Source organism: Podarcis melisellensis (assembly GCF_964234715.1).
Source record: "Podarcis melisellensis genome assembly, chromosome: 13".
NCBI classification, from domain to species: Eukaryota; Metazoa; Chordata; class Lepidosauria; order Squamata; family Lacertidae; genus Podarcis; species Podarcis melisellensis.
In genome coordinates, this window is record NC_138545.1 from 15786215 (window position 1) to 15803323 (window position 17109).

At 47.5% G+C, this 17109-nt stretch overlaps 1 protein-coding gene across 1 annotated transcript; it reads right to left on the reverse strand.

The window, feature by feature from the left end:
• Positions 1-277: 277 nt before the first annotated feature.
• Positions 278-16731, reverse strand: PRSS53 (serine protease 53). Its single transcript, XM_081884901.1, has 10 exons — positions 16490-16731; positions 10786-10812; positions 9864-10032; positions 8437-8717; positions 7217-7383; positions 5779-5995; positions 5403-5553; positions 4119-4378; positions 2969-3126; positions 278-704 (listed from the first exon to the last, which is right to left on the reverse strand). Exons 1-10 carry the CDS (start codon positions 16710-16712, stop codon positions 459-461), a joined length of 1899 nt encoding a protein of 632 aa, XP_081741027.1. The 5' UTR covers positions 16713-16731; the 3' UTR covers positions 278-458.
• Positions 16732-17109: the final 378 nt, after the last annotated feature.

Below are 17109 nucleotides of genomic sequence, written 5' to 3' on the forward strand. Positions count from 1 at the left end.
GCAGGAGGGAGGGAGGGAGAAGGGAAGCAGAGCCCTGCTCTGCTGAGAAATGAGCAGCCTTTGGCTTTCCTTCTCATCTGCCAGCCAGCGCTAGCCATTGTACTGGGCTATCTGTTTAATAACCAATTTCTCTTCCTGGGGTAGTCTGAGAATGGTGGCTCTCAGAGAGGAATAGGGGGTCTCCTAAAAACCATAAGCAGCACCCTTAACAACCGACAGTTCCCAGTCTCCTTTGAGGGAAACCATGATTGTTAAAGTGGTATAACAACACTTTAAATGTCTTATGCCAATGTCCTCTCGATGATAAGGTGAATCAGTGCATTCATGGATGCAGGTCACATCCAGAGATTAGTACTGCTTCTGAGACAGGGATTCATGCCCATGGATTCTGAACTGTACTGAAAGGGTTCCTATTGATTCTGTGAACTTCCACCCCACCACCACAAGGATATTCAAGATTACTGCTCCTTACTTGAAAGAAACACATGCATGCAGGTTTCCGTGTCATTGACCACTGGAATAGGAGGCTTCTGCACATCATAGTAAGCAGACCAGGACAGTTGCATGATCCACTCCTGAAAGCTACTGACTGATGTGTAAACACCTGGACGGACCACAGTCCCACAGCCCTTTCCAAAGCTGGAGATGCCTGCCAAGAACCACGTCCCTTTCTCGTTGCAAACCAGAGGGTCACCGATGCTATCCTAGAGGTCAAAGAACGAAAATATTAACATAGCAGTCCAACAGGAGCCAAAATACAGAGCATGATGCCATCCAAATCAGATGTGTGTGCTTTTAGATTTTTACTGGATATTCTTAATTGGTTTTAATGTAAGTCACTTTGGGTCACTCTGGGGGGAAAGTTAATAACAAACAGAATGAGTGAGTGAGTGAGTGAGTGAGTGAACTGGGGTAGTCAACATGGTGCGCTCCCAATGTTGTTGGACACCGACTTGGTCCAGTATACCTGAAGGAGTGTCTCCACCCCCATCGTTCTGCCCGGACACTGAGGTCCAGTGCTGAGGGCCTTCTTGCGGTTCCCTCACTGGGAACCAGGCAGAGGGCCTTCTTGGTAGTGGCACCCACCCCGTGGAGCACCCTCCCACCAGATGTCAAAGAGGAAAACAACTACCAGACTTTTAGAAGACATCTGGAGGCAGCCCTCCTTTAGGGAAGCTTTTAATGTTTAATAGGTTATTGTATTTTAATATTCTGTTGGAAGCCGCCCAGAGTGGCTGGGGAAACCCAGCCAGATGGGTGGGGTATAAATAAATCATCATCATCATCACCATCATCTCCCCAGCCAGCATGGCTAATAAAAATTATGGGAGATGGCGTTCAACAACTTCTAGGTGGCATAATGTTGCCTATCCCTCAGTAAAAGAAAGCAATCAGAAGCAGAAACATGGGGTCACATTTCCTAGTCTTCAAAGGGAACACCGCCATGGATGAAAGATGGGTAACAACCAGGAGTCCTACTTTTAATCTGGGCTCCTAATTCTTGCTCACTGAATAGGAGTCTACCAGATGGTATTTAAATATGTTGTGTGAAAAGAGGGGGAAAGGGGGGAAATGACAGAAAGCACCAGTAAGTTTCTCAGTGGGACTTCTCAAATATCTAAAAAACAACAACCCACATTTGGCGCTTCCAGATTTGCAGCTGTGCGCAACTAGAGAATAAGCATTTCAGCACTACACCAAGTGGACAGCTCCATGGGCTGAAAGATCCTTTACCAGCCAGCTAAACCGCTTTCTCGTTTTTTGTGTGCGAGTTTCCGCAGGGAAATTCTGCTGCGTGAGCCCTCCTGGAACAATGTTTGGGCAAGAGATGTAAGCAAAGCAATGGATTGCCTCCTCTGCTAGTCCCATTTGTTGAAGAAATGCCTTAGCGTTATATAGAAACACCGGATTTACTTAGCTGTGTGTTTAAGGTACAGCCATGCACCTGTATTTCAGGAGCAATTTCCAAGTATTTCGTAAGCTGAGCAACAGAAACACCTCTTGAGATTGATAGCTGGTGAAAGTGTTATTTTCTTGTTATCCTGAAATTAGAGGCTCTTCTACTCTGATGGCATTTGGCTTCTACGCTAAGGATTATTTTGATAGACATTGTTCCATTAAGTTATACAGTACAATTTTTTTTAAAAAAAATCATTGATCTGAAATTCTACATTATTTCTTGTTCTGGTATAAAATGGCTTTAAATTATAAGCATTCAGATTTCTTTTTATGAACTGTACACGCAACTGGGGACACCAGAAGTGTGTAGCAAAGACCTGTTTTGTTGTTGTGTTGTTGGGAGTGATGGAAGTTAGAACCCTGCAATTAAAAAAAGGGCAAACCACTTGCCTTGGTGACCCTAGTTTAATTCACCTCCAGATGTCCCTGTTTCCCAGGGACAGTCCCCGGATTTACAAATCAGTCCCCATACAAAATCCATTGAAGTTGAAAAGTGTCCCCGGATTCATTGAAAAAAATCTGGTAACCTTACCTTAGAACAGCGGTTCTCAACCTATGGGTCCCCAGATGTTGTTGGACTACAACTCCTATCATCCCTGAGCTCTGGCCTTGCTAGCTACGGGTGATGGGAGTTGTAGTTCAACAACATCTGGGGACCCACAGGTGGAGAAAGGCTGCCTTAGAGGGAGGATGTTGCAACTCATCTGATTACTGCATGGAAACAGGGTATACATAGGGCTGAATCTGAGTGCTGCAAAACTGCTGCAAAACTGCCATCTGAGCAGTTCTGCCACAAAGCACCCTGCCATAAAGCACTGCTGCTGGTGACACATGCAGGAAGACACAACAGGGACCATCCTGGCAGGCTGTGCCATGAGCTCAGTGGAAGGGGGAGGTGATATTTAGTACCCAAAATGTGGGATAATTTGGCTATAACCGACCATATTCCCCCCCACACACATCTGTTTCAAACATCCTTTCAGCACAAGAGGTGTTGACCTCCCCTTACCTGGCAGCGCATGTTGCTTTTACTGGGCGTGGCACACATCATCTCAGAGGTGATGGGGATCTCTTCCCCCACGTTGCTGGTCTTGTTATAGATGCAGTTGCATTGCTTGGGGCCAAGGAGTTTGACCTCCACGCTGCCCGGAAAACTCAAATTGCCATCTAGATAAAGATGAAAGGATCATGGGTTGGTAAGCTGTGCCAGAGATCCCACCTCTCTAAGACTGCAGCGCTTTCCCCCATCCTTTTAACCCCGGCGGGCAGGGGGGAGAAGAAGAAGGTTTGGACTTGATATCCCGCCTTTCACTCCCCTTAAGGAGTCTCAAAGTGGCTAGCAATTTCCTTTCCCTTCCTCCCCCACACAAACACTCTGTGAGGGAAGTGGGGTTGAGAAACTTCAGAGAAGTGTGACTGGCCCAAGGTCACCCAGCAGCTGCATGTGGAGGAGTGGGGAAGCGAACCCAGTTCACCAGATTATGAGTCCACTGCTCTTAACCTCTACACCACACTGCCTGGGGAGGGAATCTAAAGCCCAGGGCTCAGAATGCAGCCTTCCAGTTCTCTCTGTCTGGCCCGCAAGCGACTCTCCCACAGGCCACGCCTCCTCACTAGCCCTGCTTTACATATTCATGCCTGCCTAGAATGCGCACTGGAACTCAGACGGTGCTTCTTGCCTGCCTGGGTGAAGAGTCCAGTGGGATGTGTGAACATGTACAGAAGCAACCCTTAATGCACAGGGGCAAAACAAACATTTGTTCCTCTGCTCGTTTTAGCTTCTGGCCCTGCCCACCACCCACAAGTGGCTTCTGGAAGAGAGAGAAGGTGGTCCTTTCTGGCAGGAAAGGATTCCCCACCCGTGCAGAGGGCCTTCTCAGGAGTGGCTCCCGCCCTGTGGAACGCCCTCCCATCAGATGTCAAGGAAATAAACAACTATCTGACTTTTAGAAGACATCTGAAGGCAGCCCTGTTTAGGGAAGCTTTTAATGTTTGATGTTTTATTGCTATTTTGTTATTATTATTAATATTCTGTTGAGAGCCACCTAGAGCGGCTGAGGAAACCCAGCCAGATGGGCGGGGGTATAAATATATTATTATTATTATTATTATTATTAAGATAATCTTGCACAGTCACACCATACTCCTCCCCGACATACCGATTCTCTGTCCGCGGGTCCAGCAGGTAGAGCCAAAGGGGAACTGGTGGTTGGCGTACGGGGCGCAGATGGCCCGGATTCTGTCATTGAACACCACAGGCTGGGACAGCTTGGCCATCGCAATGTCGTGACCTTCCTTCGCCGCCACATAGGCACCGTGGAGTTCAATCTGCTGGATGGCCCTCTTCTCCTGCCACGTCTGCTTGCCCTCTTCCCGCTGCTCACCCAGCAGCACCTCCCAGCCCTCGGGTTCCTGGAGCCTGGCAAACAGGAGACAGGAGGAATTGAAGCGTGCATTTGGGTTGCAGAATTTGCGTGGGCTTGGTTGGCCTTGATAAGTTTTGCACACGCCAAGACAGGTCCAGCAGGCCGCAGGCAGGAATTAGGGGAGCCAGGACTCCTGGGCACAATAATACTACAGTGGTACCTCGGGTTACATATGCTTCAGGTTACATATGCTTCAGGTTACATATGCTACAGGTTACAGACTCCGCTAACCCAGAAATAGTACTTCGGGTTAAGAACGTGGCTTCAGGATGAGAACACAAATCATGCGGTGGTGGCGCAGTGGCAGCAGGAGGCCCCATTAGCTAAAGTGATGCTTCAGGTTAAAAGAACAGTTTCAGGTTAAGAACGGACCTCCGGAACGAATTAAGTACTTAACCCGAGGTACCACTGTACTTAAGTATTGCAGAGCAATGTAGAATGCACGAAGCACTTCACAAATGTTATCTTGTGAATGCTTACCACAGTCCTGTGAGGTAACCCCCCCTCACCCGCATGCCACACGTGAGATGCAGGAGCTTGCCAAAGGCCACCTACCCAATGCACCCAGCAGAGGAGAGATTTCACCTGGGGATGCCCTGATTCATAATTCTTAGCTGCTACACTGCATCTAAATGCCCTCAGTCACAGAGCTATCAAGACAGACCAAATACTGTCTATATGACTAAGTGGGATTAACTTCCTGCACTCTGCAGCCAGAATATGCCATGCCCTTTTCCCACTGGGAGGTCTGCTGTGTACCTTTAACAGTTGGGCATTGGGCAGAAATTCAACAACTGAAATTGACTGGAGAAAGCTTCACCAAGTGGAGATTTCTCTGGCTGTTACCAAAAGATACAGCAGCCAAAAAAGAAGGCATCTTCTCCTGAAGGTTATAGAAGCTGCTGCAGGAGAAGATGCCATCAACAAGAATCCAAGGTAGGCTAGCATAACACAGGATGTCACATTCTCCTGCCCAGAGACCACCAGGAAAACTTTGCCCATGCAATCTCCACTCACCCAATGAAGCACTGCGCAGAGGTGATGACCCAGTCCTCAGCGATCAAGGTGGCTCCACAGACATGCTGACCCTTGTGTCGGAGGCTCACGTACCAGGGCCAGAGACCCTCTGTCCCTCCGCCAGGCCTGTCCGCTTTCATCACCCCGCAGCCTGGAAACCGGTGCAGAGGAAAATGTGGTGTCAGAAGAACATAAGAAGAATCTTCTGCTTTCAGATGATGCTAGACTACAGCTCCCACCATCCCTGACCAGGAGCCATGCTGGCTTGGACTGATGGGAATTAGAGTCCCAGCAATACAGTCCTGAAGGGCCACAGACTCCCCAACCCATGCTGTGAAGCCATATATTTGCAGCAATCCTAGGTAAAAACCCATACCTGTGCACATGTACTTGTCAGTGGTATTGGGCCGGGGTTCGGGCTGGCTGGCAAAGGTGGCGTTTTCGACATAACGCTTGATCCAGTCGGCGTAGAAAGCGGTGTCAGTCAGGACGGTGGGGCCAAAGAACTGTCTGCAGCCCATGGAGAAACTCAAGATCCCTGCCTGGAACCAATAGCCATCCTCCATGCAGACCAGAGGGCCACCTGAATCGCCCTTGGGGTGGAAAGAGGAGCTTTGTAACATAGGTGTGCATAATGTTTTGTTGCTATGCTGGCTGCTGGTTTCACTAGCGAATGGCCCAGGGGGGTTGGCTGATTTTTCGCCAGTGACAGCTAATGGATAGAGCTGGGTTTCTGTGATCTTTTCTGTGAACCGCCCTGAGACCTCCGGGTATAGGGCGGTATATAAATTCAATAAATAAATAAATAAATAAATAAATAAATAAATAAATAAATAAATAAATAAATAATAAAATTTGTCAATTAGCCAGACATGGAAAAGACAATCACTAGTCTTCACTGTGCTGCCCTCTAATGAAAAAGAAAGAGTTGTATCCAATGCTAAACAGAGTAAACCCATTGAAACAAATGGACCCAAGGTCATCGTGTTAATTCATTTCAATGGTCTACTCTAAGTAAGACTAGCATTGCCTCCAGCCCCACTCAGATGTAAATCCTGTTCAATTCCATGACATTTACTCCCAGATATATGGGACGGAGGATTGCAACCTAAAACTGGTCGCTCTAACTCCAGCACAATCATACTTGAAAAAATGGGAAATGCACAATGATGTCGTATGTGTCAGGGAGAAAGTGCCCAAACTTTTAAGATTTAAGGAAGATCCTTTGCATTTTTGACTTGAATCTAACCTGAATCCTACCCCCTCCCTGTTCCTACGGCAAGAAAACCAAATCTTTCAAACAGTGTACATTTCCCAAGTGTAGGCTGCAAACCCTAAACATGCCGTCCTGGGCATAAGCCCCACTAAATCAACTATGCCAACCTGCTGCCCTCCAGCATGGCCAATGGGCCAAGGATTATCAAAGTTGGAGCCCAGCAACCCTTATGGAGAGCCGCAGGTTCCCCATCCCTGAAATAATACTTGTGTCTGCATATAAATGCATGGGGATGTGCTGTTGCACCTGCTCTCTTGATTTATCTATGCTAGGCAATGTGGTGCTGGAGAGGCGGAGACTTATACCATGCCCTGAAGCAGCAGCACCCCTTCACTATTGGAAGCCTTGCTGAGCTGCCATATGGCTTCTGATGTTTCTCCAGGCGTTACTCACAAACTCCTATTTGCATGTCTGTAAGGGCTAGGGACTTGCTTGAAACGTAAAGCATTTAGGCCTGATCTAGCAAGGCAGGGCCTATCTTGTTGGGAAGCCCAATTCCACCCACATCCTTTGACAGTTTCGCTCATCTTTTGCTGACCTTGCAAGGACCTCTCTTCCGGTCAGGAGTCATGGCACAGACCATGCCGGGCCGAGCTGGGCTGACGATCCTCCTGTTGCGTAGGTTGCTGTAGATGCAGTTGCAGGTGTCGCTGGTCAGCAGGTCTACGGTCATCTCCTGGAGGTTCATGGGTTTCGGCAGGGTGACTGGAGGGGAGCAAGGGGCGCAGTTAGAATATTATTAGGTGGTTCCAGGCAGCTGGGCAGAAGATGGTTGGAGCAACCCCTGATCATGTTGGTCGGCTCCTAATCGCAGGTCCCTCACACACACTCTGCCAAAGATCTGATGAAACTACCATCTGATCTTATACAGAGGCAGACCATGGCTCCATCTGTCTCAGTATTGTCCACACTGATTGGCAGCAGCTGTCCAGGGATTTTCCCAGGGGACATTCCCAGCCCTACTGGGAGATGCCATAGAGTGAACCTGGGACCGTTTGCATGTGAAGCAGATGCTCTGCTGCTGAACTATAGCCCTTCCCATAAGGCCTGGCGAAGCCAGCACCTGAATTATGACTGCAAATAGCTACCTGCCCTATGTAGAACCCTTAGCCCACCTAGGCTAGTATTACCTCCTCTGATTGGCAGTGCCTCTCAGGGATGGGCCCTTTTCCATCACCATGCAGTCTAGGGATGGAAGAATCTGTCATTTCTCTGTTCTCTCAGCTTCTTATTTCCACAATCTTAAATTCACTTCTCTACATTTCTGCAGCAATTTGTGAATTTCCCCTTTTTAAAATCCTCCTGAAAATTCTTCAGCAGCTCAGTGTGAATTTATCCTAACACACACATTTTTGTATGCAGTTTTGTCTAATTTTTCACAAGCAATTTCTCCTAACGTCATGCACTTTTGCTTATTCTTTTCACCAGTATATTCCCATTTTATTGCATACTCCCCCCCCCCCAACGCACACATTTCGGTAAAGGTTCTATGGTTGCGCAACCACATTGCAAAGTCTGGATAAGCACACATTTCAAAGGATGGCTGCAGTTTCATTTCTTGTACTGTTTCGGAAAGCATGGATTTGATAGATGTGAGCTGAATTGAACTCCTTCTCCCAAGCCTACCTGCTACCTGATCCTTTTAAGCAGAGCTGGCAGGGCCAAACCTGGGACCTTCTGCACCCACAGCTCGACCACAGAAGCAAGACCCACATGCTCCTGCCCCTCTGACCAGAGACCCCCCCCTTCCTCACTCACCGTTATTGGCGACTTCTCCCCAGCCGCTCAGCCAGCACTGCGTCCCGAAGGCAAAGCGGTGGTTGGCATACGGCAGGCAGATGGGAGCGATGTCCCGGCTGTAGCTCACAGGCTCGCTGAGGCGCACCAGCGCGATGTCATCTCCTTTGTCGTAATTGACGTAGTCCTTGTGAGGGATGATGTCGGACACGTTGCGTTCCAGCCCCCTTTGAGACCTGCCTGTCAGTCTCACGCGGCCCAGCACCACTTTCCAGTCAGATGCGCAGATTTTGATTCCTAGCCTGAAGGAAAAGAGAAAGAGCCGTGTTTGAGAATCTCTCACAGCGTACTCTTGAATCTGCAGAATGGGCGCATGGGCCCCTTGCTTGCTTTGTTCATGAGCTGATGCAATGACCCCCTTTCTACCCGCCAGTCCCTTTTTGTCTCAACTTCTGCCGTGTGTTGTGACTTGCAAGCTCCAGCAGAGGTTTAAATCTCATCTCAGCTACAAGTTAATAAGGCAAGAGTCATTGCTCAGAGGCAGAACACGGGGTGTGTGTGCAGAAGGGCCCAGTTTCAAATCTTGGCATTTCAGGGTAGGTCTGGGAAAGACTCCCTGGCTGAAACCTTTGGGAGAGGTGCTGGAACTCTCCACAAACACCTCCTTAAAGGTAAAGGGGTCCCTGACCATTAGGTCTGGTCATGGCCGACTCTGGGGTTGTGGCGCTCATCTCGCTTTATTGGCCAAGGAAGCCGGCGTACAGCTTCCAGGTCATGTGGCCAGCATGACTAAGCTGCTTCTGGCAAACCAGAGCAGAGCACGGAAATGCCATTTACCTTCCCGCCAGAGCGGTACCTATTTATCTACTTGCATTTTGACGTTCTTTCAAACAGCTAGGTTGGCAGGAGCAGGGACTGAGCAACGGGAGCTCACCCCGTCACGGGGATTCGAACCGCTGACCTTCTGATTGGCAAGTCCTAGGCTCTGTGGTTTAACCCACAGCACCACTTGTGTCTCTTGTGGGGATATAACAACGCCTTAAATTTGTTTGTATGTAGCAATAACCTTGCTTTGGATACAGTAGCTTAAAACCACGGAAAGCACTGATAATGACAACAGATCTATAAATATTAGGGTTGCCGTGTTTTGTCGATCAGTTTGTTTAATAGGCTAAACTGACTCAGCTTCCGGTAGAATGCAGGAAGCTCCTGCAGCCAAATGGAAGCCGCGCCTTGGTTGTCGAACGTTTTTGGAAGTCAGACGGACTTCTGGAACAGATTCCGTTCGACAACTGAGCTACGGCTGTACTTGGAAAAATTGCAGGTGGTTACAGACTCCCTCCAATAGGAGACAGAAGGGTGAAAATGCCTCTTCAGAGAAGATGCTGGATGCCTTTTAGGATGCAATTCCCGTGGGTACCAAGAGGGGGCACTCCGTCTTGACTTACTCAAAGAAGCAGTGGGCTGCAGTCAGGACCCATCTCTCGTTAATGAGGCTTCCGCCACAAAAGTGCTCTCCACGGTACTGGAGGCTGACTTGCCACGGCCACTCGCCACGCTGGGCATCCAGTCCACCTGCTATCCGGATAACGGGCTTTTGAATGCCACATTTTAGTGCTGGGGGGAAAGCAGAGAGCAAGGTGACTCACACACACCATATAGAAATACCTGTCGTGACAGCAGATCTATAGCTAGCGACTCACAATGCAACCCTACGGATGAATTAGCCAGAGTCCAACTGCATTAAGTGAAGCTTGCTCCTTAGTAAGAGCGTTTAGAATAGCAGTTTTAAGTGGATCTTATAGCTGTTGCCTCTTCTCAGGGAATAATGTTTATGTGAAGATTCCCTGACAAAGAACCATCCCTCCCATCACTTCTCAAACTACAGCTCCTAGGGTTCTTTGGGAGATCTGAAAGTGGTACAAGTTTGCATGGCAGATTTGCCCTTTTGCACATCGTTTATAAACCATCTTTTTTGCAAAACCATTGGTCCAACCAACAGGGGTTGTGCGGCCCCCAGGCCCGAGGTTTCCCAGCCCTGTTCTAACCCCCTTAGTCAACTTCCAGAATAGCTCTGAAGCCACACAGAAGTGTGACTCCCTTTGCTCAGATTCATCTCTTGTGAATCATTTAAGATATTTTCAGCCCGTTATGTAATCAAATTGCCAAATAAGAAGGACAAGTTTCATCTCTCCAGAGCTGCTGATTGCAAGCTCCTTCGGACAACCACCTGTTGTCTTTCTTTTCTTCTGAGACTCTAAAAAACATATTATGAACTTTAAGAGGGCTAGTTACAGTGGAATTTTAAAACAAATAAAATAAAAAAGAACAGAACAGAATAAGGAAAAGTTCTAAGTTCAGGGCACATACCTTGGGCAGATGATCCTTGCTGAAGACCTGGTGGAAAGAGAAAAATGGTTGAGGTTTTTTTAATTATGTTTTCCCCCTGCGGTCCATCACTGTCCATTATGCAAAGCCAGCAAGAATGCAGAGCAGCCATCACAAATCTGGTGATTTCCAGATGTTTCAGCTTGCAATTCCCATCAGAACAACTAACACAGCTGATGAGGATGATGGGAGTGGTAATCTGAAACTCCAGCAGTGCAGGGAGAGACGCTATTCTTTTAAAAGCAGTTTTCTGCTTTTTGTGGTTTTTCGCGAATATTTTTATTTCACTCCCAGGCATGGATCTGGCCTGGATCCCCTTTGCTGGTGCTTTGTCCACTTAGCTTTGTCCACCTGATCCCTAACTGGCAGCTGAATGAGTTTATTCCAACGGCCGTCAAGGCAACATGAATGGTGATAAGCCACTCATCTGTTAGCCAGCCATCAGAAGGGCTGCACATTTTTGCAACCGTCAGTTTCCAGTATCTTGCAATGTTCGCGGATGGGCTACAATTTCACAAGACTGAATCTGCAAGAGGGGACTTCCTGACCTTTCCTAAAACATCCATGGGGGAACTGGCTCTTTGTTTTGGCTTTCCAATCCTTCAGCTGCCCTCTTTAGTGGCATGCATGTTAAATAAGGGGTATGCACCCCTCTTTACAAAGTACAGTTTTCTGTCTGGAAGGGCTACCAGAGGACTATCCCCTGTTGGAAGGTGCCCTCTGATTGAGGGCTGTCCAGTCCAAGTCTGCTTTAAAGGCAAGAAACCATCAAAAGGGAGATCAGGAGCCTTGAAGTTGCCCAACAACAGTTAAGAACACCTGGTCACCAGTCTGAGCAAGCACACAAAGACGTATCTATCACCAAGATACAACAAGTAATTATTTCTAAATGTGCATACAAATTACCACATGCAAATTCAATGCAGATTGGTTCCCCCTTTAGCGCAAGGCATAACTGGTCTCTAACAGCCACAAATGATCTGCAGCAATTAGCAATATTTGTCTCCATCCATTATTTTGCCACCCTGCTCCCTTAACATCTCAGCCACTACTGAGCTTCTTTCTGCACAGGGGCCCACCTAGCCAGGCTGAAGCCCTCAAGAGCTGAGATGGAGAACTTGTGACTCTTCGGGTATTGCAGGACTCCAGCTCCCTCCATCTCTGACCATTGGCCATGCTGGCTGTGGCTGATGGGACCTGGGAGTCCAACCACACACCTGGAGGGCCACAGGCTCCCCATCCCTGCTTAGAAATTCTTCCAGGCCTGGTAGGACCTGCATGATGGTTTCCACCACAGCTTCCTTTTCACGCTTTGGCGGGAACAGTCCTAGAAATGAGTGACAGTCCATGCAGTCCATGCCTGCGTCTCCTCTGGTCTCTAAAGCTGTTGAAGATCCAGGAGACTGTGGTTGATGAGATTATGACAGTCCTTATCTCATTCCCAGTGCACTGTTTCCTGGCCCTTCATGAGTCAGATGCACTCTCATGAGAGAAAGCAAAGCTCTCTAGCAAACAGTGACTCAGCCAGCGCCTATCGCCCAGGGTCAATTTCCTGAAGCAACACTGTGCCTGGTCAAAAATTTTCCCCAGGAAAGAGGAAACGGCAATCTCCCTCCAAATTTAAATGAGCAGTGTTTGTTTATGTAGTTTGCCACATAACACAAGGTCAACATCCTTCACCCAAATTAGGACCATTTCCTGGTTTTTTAATCCAGGCTGGTTGACGCATGTAGTTAAATGAGATCTGATATGGTACAGTGGATTGCTCTTTGCTTGTGAGGAGCTGGGGTCAGGCGTGCTTTTAAAATACTTTCCCATATGACTTTGTTTTTAAAGCCAACACCCCCCATGCAGGTTAAAATTTAGCGACTGAGGGAGGTAGGTTCCATCTAGGCTACTCCACACCCTGCTATGCTTGATTTCCCTTTGCAGGGCATTTGGATCTTTAATTTTTTTAAAACTATTTCCCCTATCTAGGACTGCAAGTGGCACCTTTTCGCTCCCTCCAGACTGCCCCTATTTTGCAGGAGGGAATCAAGTACATCCTGGAGCTTTAGGTTTGACAATTCCAGGAGTGAAAGGTCTCACTTGACTTAGCCTATCACTATAACACATTTAAAAACAACAACACACACAACAATGATGAGAAAATGCACTGACAAGTGTGGGATCAACGATTGATTAATGGGAAGTTGCACAAGCAAATAATGATGAATGCCAATTTTGTGCGAGTGTTTCCCAATTTTATTTAAATTTTGCTGGCAAGGGACACCTGCAGCAGCTGCCTGGAACTGAACTGGATCTGAGCAGGCCGGGGAGGACCGCCCAAGACTGAGGTAAACAACACTTCTCCTCTGCCGAATTGTTTTGTACAGCTGTGTGCCAGGCATTTCCTTGGAATGGAGGAGGGAAGAGGCAAGGAAAGAAAGGAAAGAAGCCACCCTGTTCCTTATCACAACGATTTGGAACACAGCTATTTATAATGTGCCAGCTTATCATAATTAGGCTTTGCACAAGAGGCCAGACTGTTGGCGTCTTTGGCCCCACCTCAGCAGTCATTCTGTTCTTGGGAACTGGGATTGCTACCAGTACCCAGTGACTTCAGAGGAACACTTTGATCCACCACAGAAATCAAGGGGATCCAGGAACTATTCTCTCTGCCCTCACACCATACGTCTAAAGCACCTCCATAAAAGAATCCTGGGAATTGTAGTTTATCTCCATTGAGCTGTATTTCCCAGTACTCTGAACAAAATACCATTCCCAGGACTCTTGGGGAGGGGGGGAGTAATGCACTTTAAATGTATGGTGCGCAGGGGATCTGGGGCCAGGGCAAAAGACCTGGGGCTCAGCCTTCCTGGGTAACCCCCAACAATGCCCCTGCTCTCTGTGCAAGGCAACCTTTGACTTTTGAGCTGAAATGTTAAAATACAGAAAGCCCTTTTTATCTAATACCAGATTTGGGTGAAGAATGATGATATGGAAGTGTACAGGGATGATGTTTTTTTATCTTAGCTGCAGGTTTGACCTCTGGAATTTAAAAAACAGGTTATACAGCTAGCAAACTGAGTGTGTCTGTGTTTGAGATCCTTCTTGGTTACCTGACCTTTCCCAGGGAGAAAGGCTGGACTCTCTTTAAAAAAACAGGGTTGACCACATTATTTTGGCACAAAGCCACATGTTATCTACTTGGGTTTGTTCTCATCTTCAGACATTTTCCAACAAATAGCTTCTGGGGCTTTGGGGGGTAAAGGAGAACTTCATGCAGAGAAAAAGGAGGCTGGGTGACCAGTCTTGCATCAACTGACCTGGATGAGGCCGAGATCTTGTTTTTCCTGACATGGGTTCTGTGGTTTTAATGACTCCATGGCAGGTCAAAATTCAACAGGGAACAAACTTCCCCAAACTCTGTGCAGGGAGATGTTGAACATGCCCATGACACAGCTTTTAAAGGCATAGTGTGGCCACCCCAACAGTATCAATAGCCAGGAATGAAAAATCTGGGGCCCTCCAACAACATCTAGAAAGGTTGCAGGTTCATCACCTGCAATTGCCAGGCCAAAATGAGGTGGGATGGGAGGTTCCATCTTGTCTTCCTATATACCCAACGAACCAATGAGCCCACTAGTCCTTAGTCACACTGAAATCCCACTGAAATCAATGTGAGGAGTTTGTCATGATTTTAATCTTTTGTTGGAAGCCACCCAGAGTGACTGGGGAAACCCAGCCAGATGGGCAGGGTATAAAATTATTATTATTATTATTATTATTATTATTATTATTATTATTAGAAACTGAATGGCCATCCTTGACCAAAGGAGCTTCAAAGGGGAAACTCCAGCAGGAAGCTGCTGAATTGCAACTTATCAACAAGTTCAGTCCTATTTGAGTCTCAGTAGAGGCAATAGTTCCCTGTCCTACTACAGATGTTAAATTGCTTAGTAATGCAAAGATGGCAGTGTTATCACCAGTTACAACTCTTAAGAAGGACGGCTGTGCTTATTTCATGTGCATTTTAGCTCTAGCTGACATATTTCACAGGCTGTGTCCTTTTTGCACTCCATTGCCATTTAACTCTTGTTTCTGTACCCCCATGTTCTATGCCCCTATGTGTATAAACTTTCATGGCCCTTGGCTGTCTTACAGACTTTGACATATTGCCTTTTTCGCTGAGGATTACGGTCCATGCATCTGTTGAAGTCGGGTGTAGCTTGCGAAAGCTTACAATTCTTTTATTTTTATTTAATTGGTATCCTGCCCTTCATCCAAAGATCTCAGGGCGGTTCACCGCAATAAGCAATAACTAAAAAGATGCTTGGTTGCTTTAAACTTCTGTCGCTTTCAGTGGCATCTCACCCCTAATGTCTGGAACTGGGGCAGCAGCCCCTGCCCAAATTGAAGACTGCAGTTTCCCCCCATCACTGTGCCTCCATGCTAGAAAAAGCTTTATCGGCCAAATCTCTTCATTTCAGGCAAAGCAGCTCTGATGAGTGGCATTTTGTAGATATTGCCACCAGTGGCTTAGATGCCAACACTTTGGTGGAAGTGCAAGGAATAATGAAGGAAGGCTTGCTGCACAGCTGTGACAAGGAGCAGGAGATCAGTCACAATCAGCGGAAGGGGAAGTGCAATCCAGCCTCCCACCAACCCCCAATCTTTGTCTTCCTGAGCCCTTTGCCTTAAGTTCATCTATGAATCAGAGGAGGGGAAAGCTCCTCGCCACCGCAACCACCACAACCACCACCATCACTGCCACCATTGCCCCACTTACGTTGCAACACAGTGAATGGAGGAAGTCTTTCCTTCCTCAAAACCTCCGCAGAGTTGCCAATTATTATTATCATTATTGTAAAAAATAACTCCTCTCCACGCCTTGCGCCATTAACAGAAGATTGATCGACAGCAGTGGTGAGGGAATCGTTTCCAGCCCGAGGGCCACCTTCCCTCACTGGCAGCCTTCCAAGGGCCACATGCAGGTGATTACTTTTGTACAGCAGGGTCCACTCCAGCCACACAAACCAGAGTTTTCTATACTGCCTCACTGCTCCATCCTCTACCCAAGCAAAAGTATTTAAGGAAGGCTGCTGAGAGGTGTAGCCAGCCGTGAGGTGGCCCAAGGGCCACATGGAGAGCTCTGGAGGGCTGCATTCGGCCCCCTAAGTCTGAGTTTCTTCCCTCCTGATCTGCAGTATGGTTAGGAAACCAGTAGCCCTCCAGATATTGTGCTCCAGTTCTCGTCAGCTCCAGCCAGCGTGGGTTGCCAACCACCTTAGGTATTGTATCTGCTTACCTGCCCATCTATTCATCTTGCCTATATCTTGCCCATCATCTGCCTGCCTATTTAAAGCAGGGCAGCTCTTCTCATCTCTTGCCAGGCTTGCAGCAGAAACAACAGAACGTCTCGTGACACTGAAAGTGCTTAAGGATTTATTGTGGGAGCAGCTATTCCTGGGACTACTGCCCACTTTCAGCCAGCTGGTTTCCATCCTGGTTTTGGCTCCCGGGCTGAGCATCCTTCCCCGTGGAGCCCTGCTGCCCCTTTTATCCCTCCGTCCTCAGAGGCACTTATCCTGCCATCCCATTCTGCCCACCCCAACAAGCCTGCCTATGTGCCCGTCTGTGTGCGCCATGCCGTTCTCACCCAACTCTCTGCTGCGCACGCAAGAGGCTGTGCCCAGGAACTCACCCATCAGGACCAACAGCAAAAGCAGCCCAGCATTGGCAGAGCTTCTTGTCTGTCCTTTCATCTTTGCAGATCTTCTCGTTGTATCTGTCCGCTCCCTGCACGTTCTGGGATTTATATGTGCCATGGGGCCCTCGCAGGAGGAGGCAGTCTGGGTCTCCCCGCCCCACCACACCTCATTAGTCTTGCACAATGTGGCATTTCTCTCTGTGTGTAAGAAGCACATTTAGTCATCTTTATTTCCCTGGAACTCTCTATGCTTTTAGCAGCATATTGATAGCACTGGTCTTGCTGACCTGACAGAAAGAGGAAAACAAACTGATGACAGTCTCATTGGCTGAATGGTGGTTTGGCAAGAGATAGGTTTCTTTTTTCACGTGGAAAAGGATAAGACACTAACAAGAGAAGCGTTACTGACATGCATTGTCCGTTTATCGTAATAATCAATCATTATTATTAGAATCGATAATTGATAGCAATAATAATAAATGTTTGTCAAATTCAGTGGTATGGCAACAACAGAACCATCATCAACAGTTGTTGTTGTTACTATTAATTCCCAGAACATTGGCAATTTACAAATAACTAAGCATTCCTTCAATAAAAAAAATATTTTTATTTAA